Below are 10,374 nucleotides of genomic sequence, written 5' to 3'. Positions count from 1 at the left end.
CATTCAAAGGTCAAAGGCAGTGAAACCAAGGAGGAATTGCTCCCTTGGCAGCTATTCACCCAGCCTCTTCTCATGAGTCATGTGGAAGCCCCAGGATCTCAGCTGGCATCTCCTGCTGTCCAAGCTCAGACTCCTGGCTGGTTGCCATGGAGCTCCAGCACTCTCCTGGGAAAGAAGAGGCCTGGACATCGACACCTCTGAGGCTTATTGCTAATGAGTATTGTCTTTAAACCCTTCCTCTCCCAGCTGCAGTGAGCTGAGCCACAATGGGCCGTCCTGCTGCCATCCCCACCCGTGGCTGTGACTTGTCCCACACAGAAAGGCTCCTCTGCCCCATGTAGGGCCCGGGACAAGTATGAAGGCTCTGCACCCCCGCTGCCTCTTCACAGGAAGGGCCCTGGATCTGCGGCTCAAGATCAACCCCCGACACCTCACACAGCCCAGAGGCACAGCTAGACTTAGTGCCTGGTGAGACTGCTGCTAGCAGCAGGGGACATCCACGTCAGCAGGACCGGACCCCTTGTGGCGTGCGATCACCCCTGCCTGCCCCACTTACAGCAGCAGCAGCATCCTCTACACTCCCAACTCGGCCACAGCCCCCAGCCCTGTGACAGCCCTGCGGCATGCAGTGTCCTGTGCCTGGCTGTGTATTACCACTCTACCAGGTGCCAGGCCCCACCTTGCATGGTGCCTGCCTATCTGGGACTCCTCTCTCACCAACATGCCTTCTGTTTGGGGCTCTCTGCCTTTTGTCCACACACCCCATTCCCTTCACCCAGTGGTTTTCAATCTGTGGTCCGCACACCCCTGGGGGTCTGCAGACCAGTAATGTAGCTGAGAGGGGGAGAGGAGCGGAGTAGTGGCCACTCCCCAATGAGCACAAGTGGCACCTTTTCAATTTCTTTGCGCCTTTTTAATTTTTACTCACCGGGCAGCACTCCAGGTCTTTGGCAGCACTTCAGCTGCAGCTCCTTCACTCATTCCGGATCTTCAGCGGTGGGTTCTTCACTTGCTCCGGGTGTGTTTGGCAGCACTGAAGGACCCGCTGCCAAAATGCTGCTGAACACACATGGAGCGAGTCAAGGACCCAACGCCGGGAGCGCTGCCCCATCAGTAAAAGCACTGCCAGGTGAGTAAAAGCACTGCAGCGGGTGGTGCCCTTTTTTAGTGATCGCTCCCACTGTTCCCTCCACCGGGCTATGCCACTGCTGCAGACTATGTCTGAGATTTCCAAAGGGGTCCGTCTGCACTTCCATTTGAAATATTTTAGGGGTCCACAAGTGAAAAAAGGTTGACTGCCACTGCCCTGATCATGTCCCCTTCCCCTGTGAGTCCCCCCTCCCTAGGCATCCTCCCCTCCCCCGTGAGCCTCCTTCCTCTATGCACCCTTCCTTCCCCCCTTGATTCCCTCTCCCCTATGCATTCTCCTTCCCCCCCTTGATTCCCTCACCCCTATGCATCCTCCTCTCCCCTATGCTCCCCTGTGGCTGCTTCCTCTCCCCATGCATGTGCTCCCTTCCCCCCATTTTGTGATGCTCCCCTCCCCGTCGGGGATCCCCTTCCCTTACACACGCTCCTCCGTCTCTCTCCTTGCACGCTCCGTCCCCATGCCTGTTTCCCCCCACGCCCTGCCCGATCTCTCCTAACTCACTCACACCCGCCCTGTGCACGAGCCCCCACCCCTTGCTCAGGTTCCGCCCCGCAGCAAAGCTCCGGCGCGCTGGTTCCCCTCAGCGCCCCCGGCCGCAGCCAAGCTGCAGCGAGCGGCGCGCGGGAAAGTTTGCAGTCACGCCGCGCGCCTGTGTGTGTGTGTGTGGGGGGGGGGAAGCAGGGCAGTGGGGGAGGGACCTGGCCGGCTGCTCTGAGTCTCCTCCCCGCTTGGCCCGAGCCGACCCCTTCCCCCGCCTGCCCCAGCTCCTGGCGGGGCTGCGGGTCGGGGGCTGGCGAGAGATGGGGGAGTGGGGCTGGGGGGGCTTTGCTGCCTCCAGCCCCGCCCGGCCGCCGCCCCGCAGCGCCTTCTGCCGGGGAGGCAGCGGGGCGGGGGAGCGCAGCCCATTAAAGCCCTTCCCGCCGCCGAGCACGGCTAGTCTGCAGCGCCGGGGCACCCGGGGCAGGAGGGAAGGCGGCAGCCGGCGCTGCCATGGGGACCCCGGGGCGCCCCAGCCCGTGCTAGGAGGAGGCGGGCGGGAGAAGGGGGCGCGGGCGGCCGCGATGCTGGGGAATGGCTCGCTGAGGAACTGCTGCGAGCTGGGCGGGCGAGGGGGCTTCGGCTTGGCCGGGCCGGAGGCGGCGGCGGCCCGGCGGCCGGCCTGGGTGGGCCCGGCGCTGTCCAGCGTGCTGATCTTCACCACCGTGGTGGACATAGTGGGCAACCTGCTGGTCGTCGTCTCGGTCTTCAAGAACCGCAAGCTCCGGAACTCAGGTAAGAGGCTGGACGGGGCCGCTTCGGGCCACTTCCACAGCCACCCCTGGACTCTGGCGTAGCCCTTTGCTGCCCAGCACGGGGCGGCTCCGCAAGTAGCCCCACGCCTGGGCTCCCGCCGGGCCAGCTTGGGGGGCTTTATACAACGGGCAGCCTGGTACTCAGCCCGAAACTATCCCGCTGCCTCTCCTGAACCCTTCAACTGGGCCACTCCTAGAGCTCTGCCCGGGACCTCCCAACTCTGCTGAGCCCCGCAACTCAGTCCTGAAACCACGGCACTGGGCTGGCCCCTACACTTGTGCCAATCCCTATCCTCAGCCCCAACGAGCTGCTAAACCCGGCACTGGCTCCTAATGGGCAGCAAGTATATCTTAGCAACGCATCGGGTAATCTTAGTGCGGCGTATGATTCCGTGTGTTTTATAAGGATGCGGGGTAATAAAATAGCGTTTAATGATTAACTGTAAGCTTTTCCCAAAACTGATCAGGAGGGAAATCTCTTTGTAGAGTTTCAGACTTGTCTAAGTGTACTTTTGAGTGTGTGTGTGTAGGAGAGAGAGACTCAATCAACTGTCCGCAGGTTTATCAAATTCACAGTAATCTTCAAATTTATTAACCAACGTTTTCTGCCGCCTGCTTGGTCATCCTTAAACACCAAATAAAGGGGATTTTTCGAATCGTGTGTGTGTTTATTTCTTGAGTGATATAACTGATAAACTTCTGTTTGCCTCGCAGTTTATTCAGTTTGGAGTTGGCTAAAGATGCAGGTGGCTAGAGATTTGTTTGCCCTACAGAACTAGACAGGGGGAGGAAATAGGTGGTACCCAGATGGGACTGCTTTGCCATGCCTCTTTTAGAATGACTTCCCATTGTTGTTTTATGTCCCATTGTATGGACTTTTGTTATACCGTTTACCGTGCTATCTGCAGCCTGATTCAGCCGAACAGGAGTTCATTTATAAGTGCTAAAAACTTAGATTGTTCATAGGATATTTGCACTCAGTCACTGTTAGGTATATGGATGTAATGGAAGGTGTTGTTATCCCCACTAACTGCAGGGAACGAGCTGGTTAGAGTTCCCATTACAGGCAGTTCCGGGATTGCTCTGTTGCTTCAGATCTTCAATAGCATTATTTTCTGACGTGAAGGAGCTCAGTCCTAAGTAACAAAACTTTGTCAAGACCAGATCCAAGTTAGACACAGAATGCCCCATACCATCCCTATGCTAAACGGGAGACTGCTTTGCTGCTACAAGAATTTTAGATCAAAGATATACATCCGGAGCCTGGCTATGAACCCTCCCTTTGTTAATAAAATATAGTTGGTAATATATCATTATTAAAGTACTTTAAGCATGCAGGTCTATTTCAGGGAGGTTCATTTCTTTTGCAAAGGTCTTTTCAGTGTTTTCTTGTTTCACATTCATTGTGGATAGATCTTGAACTGAAGGGAACTGAGGAAAATTCAGTCCCTGTGTTAAATACAAAAAATGAAATAGTGTGTAAAGAGATGACACTTCAGTTCATTAATTGTTTATCCTTGGTGCTTTAACTATCTGTATGCCTTCCCCCCAGTTGACAATGCAATACACTAGGTTTCATTTGCTATAAGAAAGGCTGAAATATCTCTTTATCTTATGTATTAACTTACCTGGTACAAATGGTATTCTTGTAGTTCAGCTGAAGCATAAGACTTGTACAAACATCATTTCAGATGTGCAAAACTCTGGTTTATGTAACTTGATACTAGTAACTGCTATAGCTATACTAATCAGACTTGAATTGAACAGTAGGAGGAGCTAAGAACTAGGTTGCCTTTGCTTTTCAAAGAAAAAATGCTTGTCTAGGAAGCAGAAATAAATGATATTGGAAAGAATACAATATACAGAGCTATCATTACTATTCTGTTATCATTTGGTCAATACTTAGATACTATTATAATTTTTAAAAAAGGAATCTAGCCTTTATCAGTTTCAGTAGGAAAAATAAGTCAAAGGAACAGAAAAATGAAAATATAGGAACATAAACTATCAGGAAGATATTGAACTGAAAAAGGGATGATGCTGAGTTTTCATCTAAAAGCAGTTTTCTTTTAGCAAATGACTGTTTAGTCATCAATTGCCTAGTAACTTGATAACCTGTTTATATTTTAAGGGCAGGATGTGGCTTAGAAAGCCATATAATATAGTATGGTTAAAACAATATGCTTCTATTGAGCTTTACTCCATGAAGAAGTCTAATCAGTTAGGAGGAAGATAATGACATTCCTCCATATTTTAAAATTCCTCCTATTACACTGAGGCCACCTGTACCTCTGCTGATGAGAAAATACTGTAAGTGGGGAGAGAAAACATCAGAACAACCTACCAGTCCTTAGACAAATATATCTATCACTTATCAGAGTTCATAGATATGAATCACTGTAGCTTTGCATAACCCAAAGACTGAGAGAAGTGTCAGTTCTGCTCTGAATAACCCTAGGGGTCTGGGAGTACACTGCTGTCACTAGTGCCCATTGGTTGATGAATAGAGCTTTGTTCACTCATCTTTGTAAAGCTCAGATGGACAGAAACATCAAATCATAGAGGAGGAAGGATGATCAGGACTTCTGTGTAGGTAGGCTGATATGGTTTGCTTTGTTCATTTTACAGTGCAAAGAAGTTACTGGTGAGTATGATAGTGGGAATAAACTTAAATTTAATTATCAAAGTGCATGCTGGTATCATAAGATGTCACTAGTGACAAGCATTATTTTCATAATAGAATTATTAATGCATATTATTAGGTCCAGTAGTGCCCACAATGTGCTAGCAACAGTTTACAATTCATGAGACCAAGCAGCATGCTGAGGGTCAGGGAGAGGGACACCATAAACATTTATTTTCAATATACATATGCTCTTCTTAACCTTAAATATTTATCTACATGTGACTGTCTCACAAATTCATTTTTAGGCATCTGGAAGAAATTACTCTCAAGGTGGATTTGGGGGGGTAGAGATAGGTAGAGGCTTATGGGTCAATTCAGTCAGATTTCCATGTGTGGAATGCAGAATGAAAGAAGGAAGATGACTGTGGGAGAATCAAAGAGATGGACATTCAAGACTATCACCATTAATGGAGTAGTGGAGAAGGTGAGGAATGCTAAGAATCAGTTACTTTGGAGATGAAGGGAAGAAGAGAGAAGAGGCAGGAGTTGGAAAGAGAGGTGGGTCAAGAGATGACTTTTTGAAGTGACTGGAGCATAGGATTATAGAATCATAGAAATGTAAGGCTGGGAGGGACCTCAAGAGATCTGGTCCAGCCCTCTGTGTTAAGGTTCTGTTGGAGCCTATTTCAGTGCTTAACTATCCTTATAGTTAAGATATTAGGAAAAACTGTCTAATGTCCCTTACTGCAGATTAGGCTCATTATTTCTTACCTGACCTTCAGTGGAGATGGGGAACAATAGATCACCATCCTTCTTGTAACAGTCCTTCACACATCTGAAGACTTATCACATTTTCCCCACCCACCTCCATCTTCTTTTCTCAAGTCTAAATATGCCCAGTGTTTTTAACCTTTCATCCTAGGTCAGGGTTTCTAAAATTTTATCATTTTTGTTGCTCTCCTCTGTACTGTCTCCAAATTGTCCCCATCTTTCTAAACGTCTGGTGCCCAGAACTGGACACAGTACTCCAGCTGAAGCCTCATTAGTGTCAACAGAATGGGACAATTACCCCTGTGTCTTACATACAACCCAGAATGATAAGCCTTTTTCACAATTGCAGCCATTAATGGATATTCATCTGTGATCCACTCCAACTCCCAGATCCTTTTTTCAGCAGTACGACTGCCTAGTCACTACGTTTTATAGTTGTGCATTTGACTTTTCTTCCTAAGCATAGTACTTAGCACTTGTCTCTACTGAATTTCATCTTGTTGATTTTGAGCATCTTTGTAATTGTGAAGGGAAGGAGCGAAGGAGAGTCAGATATTGGGGCAGATCAGGAGGCGGTGAGAGTGGATGGCAATGGATGTCAGAGACAAGAGGGGCTGAGACAGTGGAAGGGTTAGAGGAGGAGAGCAGGCCAAAACTTTGGTGTAAGTGACAGGAGAAAAGGAGGACAGGGTGCTGGAAGAGAGGAAATAGGAGGAATTTTGGTCACCACTATATAGAAAAGATGTAGAGAAACTGAAAAGGATCCAGAGGCAAGCAGCAAAGATGATCAAAGGGATGGAATGCAAGCCTTATAAGCAAAGGCTGAAGGAACTGGGTATGTTTAGTTTGGAAAGGGGCACATTAAGGGCGGCAGGGGAGACATGATAGAAGTCTTAAAATACTTGAAAGGCTGCCATGAAATAAATGGAGAAAAATTCTTCTCTCTTGCCACAGGGCAAGAGGCAGTGGGTTCAAACTACAGCATAGCAGATTTATATTAAATCTCAGGAAAAACTTCTTAACTGTAAGAACAGTAAGACAATGGAACACGCTGCCTTGGGAAGTTGTGAAAGCTCCTTCACAGGAGCTTTTCAAAATGAAACTGGATAGCCATCTGTCTTGGATGGCTTAGACACAACAAATACTGCATCTTGGCAGGGAGTTAGACTAGATGACTCTTGTGGTCCCTTCTAACTCTATGGTTCTATGAATGGGAGATCTTGACTACCTTCAGATCTTGACTACCTTCTCTCTGAAATAGCTGGTGAACTCTTGTGTGGAGGCAGAGGGAGAGTTTTAGGGTGTGAGCTGAAGGTTGCAACTAAGCAGTGTGGATTTAGGGAATAAAGAACCCAAGCTCAATTACTTTAACTAATATCACTAATAACCTTCTCTTCAGGAATCAAGACACCATTATGTCATATCCCCCAGATTTAGACACACTATTCTGTCTCAGGTTTTACTAAGATCCTGACAATTACAAATTGTTTAATTATGAATCATCCATTATACAGTTAAGGAATGATCAAAAGCAAATGTTTCACAGCCTTCGTATAATGTGAGGCTCACAGAACTGAGTGAAATGAAATGTCCCATTAGCCTTTATATAGAAAAGTGTAGGTTGGTATTCATATTCAGCAGAAGAGGAGAGTCAAGAAAGTGTGGGGCATTGTTAGGACTGATGCTTTTAGGGCCTGATCTTTCTGTCCTACTACATTGGGAGTTTGGGCAGGATTACAACTGCAGGCTTGATGTACATACTAAAGTCTGTTTCTCAATTGTGCTTGGGGAAAGGGAGTAAATTTGTGAAGGCTTTTTCTACTAATTCATATCCTAATTGGTATGACTCCACACCACTTGTCCAGTTATATAACTCTAGCCAGACTTTTTGTAAGATCCTGAGCAATTTCTGATCTCTATAAATGGTTCATTTTACAGAAATTAGTGCTTTTATAGTGTCTAATTTTGGAAGAGAAATAATTTTATCCAACGTGTTGCAAAATTAAACAAAACTTCATATGTAGGAATGATCAAAAAGTTAACTTGTTTTAACTGTTTGCCATAATGTACTGAATTTTCAGAAGTGACTAATGATTTTGGGTGCCTCAATCGTTGTTTGTCAATTTTGAGATATCTTTAAAGGGGTCTCATTTTCAGCTGAAGAGTCACCCTCAAAAATCAAGTCTCATTAAGGTCACTAGTCACTTCTGAGACTTTCAGTCCATATTTATATAGAGATAGATAACTCTACTATTCCAGTCCCAAACTAGCTCTTATAATAGATACTAGTGCTCTTGAGATGAGAGAGACAAAGACAGAAACAGGCTCATAAGCAGCAGCTAGCACAATGGAACTCCAATCTTGATTGGGGTATCTAGAAGCTACTACAATATAAATAATAATAATTCCACTCTTTCCTCCATTCTTCCCTTCCCCAGTCATCAGAACACTGGTGTATATAGACATGTAATTCTTGGTAGTCCATCAATCCGATGATGACAAATGATGATTTGCACAGGACCTGTGTGTGAAAGCTCTTTAAGTGGTAGAGCCGTTGCACGGGAGCAATCCCACTCTCCCGACCTTAGAACCCAGACACCAATGGTACGAAAAATCGTCACAACTGGTTTGGTTGCAATGGATGGCCTTGACGTTTTTTGTGCCTCATCAAGCCCTTCGCTGTCCACAAAGCATTGCAGAACCGCCTTCTTGGCTGTTGGATCTTAGTGATCTCTTTCACCCAGTCCGCCGGAACTGACGTCACATGCAGCGTAGGCATATGCCTAATTCACTGATGGTTTGAGTCCCATCAGTTACACTCACCTGGTTTAGCCAGCCTGTCGAAGCTGTTGCCCAGGGTGTGGTCACTGCGCATGCTGCAGCTACTTGGAGCCACAAGTGAGAGCTGAGTGACAGGTGGGGACAAAAGTGGACGGACCACCCCCAAAGGGGTACGACAAGTCCCCCCATCAGAGGTACTACCGCTCCCTGGGCACCCCATACACCTCTGACATGTAATTATATATCTATATATACACATATTATGTACATGTCTGCATAAATGGATATTTCTATATGTAAATATATACACATCTGTAGAAAATAAAACATTCCTGCACATGGTATTTTAACAATTCTGGCATTCAACTTCCTACTAAATAAACTTTAAAAAATGTAATTGTGACTTGTGCTTTTCTTCTTCATTTTCCCATTTCTCATCATTCACATCACATTCTTTCCTTTTTCTTTACATACGGGTGTATATTCTCCTCCATTATGATTTGTAGCCTTCCCTTATTCCTCATTTCTCCCTACATCTCCCTTCATTTTTCGCCTGCATTGTGTTCTCTCCCTTCTTTTCCATGTTCTCTCTCATATCTAATTTCCGCTCTCTGTATTGCCTTTCCTTTTCCCCATCCCAGGCTCTCTGCACCTCTCCTTCCTTACCCACTCAATTGTACTGCTACTCTTTTCTAGCCATCAACATCAATCTGTCATCTCACCTCTACATTCCCCCACGTGTCCTTCACTCACCCCTTCCCATCCCGAAAACACTGATCCCTTACAGCATTCTGTTTCTCTCCCTTTCCTCCCTCCATCAAGACTCTCTCCCTTCTTTCCCTCCACCAGCCCACTCTGTCTGCCCATCCTTAGTAAGCTAAACACAGTACATCTCTGTTTTCTGGGAGATGGGATGGGAGAAGATTCCCAGTGCCATGTTTTCTTCCATGTGAGCTGGTTCAAAAAGTAACTACGGTTGAGTCACTGGTTTTGAGACATTAATTTTAATGAGCATTGGGTGCCTAAATACTTTTCAAGATCTAGGCCTAATTAATAAAGACTGAAATCTTTGCCCTATGGGAGTTTTGCCATTAACTTCAAAGGGCTAAGATTTCACCCAGTGATAACAGTATAATCCACTTCAATGTTGCTGGAAAAGGGTGTGTATCAAAAGCTAACACTTTGACCAAACTTTATTTATTTTGTGCCAAATACTAGAGCTGGCATAAATCAGCATAGCTTCATTACAGTAAATAGATATATGCCAATTTACATCAGCTGAGGATCTGATCTTTTATTTTTATTTATTTTTTAAAGAGGAAGCTAGTCAAAAAGACCCTAACATTGAAAATAAGGACATTAAACTCCTTAGACTCAACAAGGAGGCTATTTAAACAGCTAGAGTCGAGTCATAAAAAGCATACATACCCTTAAACAAGAAAGGAGGTGGAAAACCAAGGCCTGGTCCACACTACGCCATTAAATCAATTTTAACAGCGTTAAATCGATTTAACACTGCACCCGTCCACACTACAGTGCTCTTTAAATCAATTTAAAGGGCTCTTTAAATTGATTTCTGTACTCCTCCCCAACAAGAGGAGTAACCCTAAAATTGATATTATTAAATCGGAATAGTGTTAGTGTGGACGGAATTTGACGTTGTTGGCCTCCGGGAGGTATCCCACAGTGCACCACTGACCGCTCTGGACAGCAATCAGAACTCAGAGGCACTGGCCAGGTAAACAGGAAAAGCC

General features: G+C 46.2%; 1 protein-coding gene across 1 annotated transcript in view; it reads left to right on the top strand.

Moving 5' to 3' along the window:
- The first annotated feature begins 2,211 nt into the window (after nucleotides 1-2,211).
- Nucleotides 2,212-10,374, top strand: part of MTNR1B (melatonin receptor 1B) — a 61,008-nt gene continuing 52,845 nt past the window's right edge. Inside the window, exon 1 of the mRNA XM_032769241.1 lies at nucleotides 2,212-2,422. Coding sequence (XP_032625132.1) covers nucleotides 2,212-2,422 — 211 coding nt within the window. The remainder of the gene's footprint in view (nucleotides 2,423-10,374) is intronic.

This window comes from Chelonoidis abingdonii, chromosome 1 (assembly GCF_003597395.2).
Source record: "Chelonoidis abingdonii isolate Lonesome George chromosome 1, CheloAbing_2.0, whole genome shotgun sequence".
Classification (NCBI taxonomy): Eukaryota; Metazoa; Chordata; order Testudines; family Testudinidae; genus Chelonoidis; species Chelonoidis abingdonii.
Note: the sequence above shows the minus strand (reverse complement) of the source record. Positions and strands in the feature narration are given on the sequence as shown.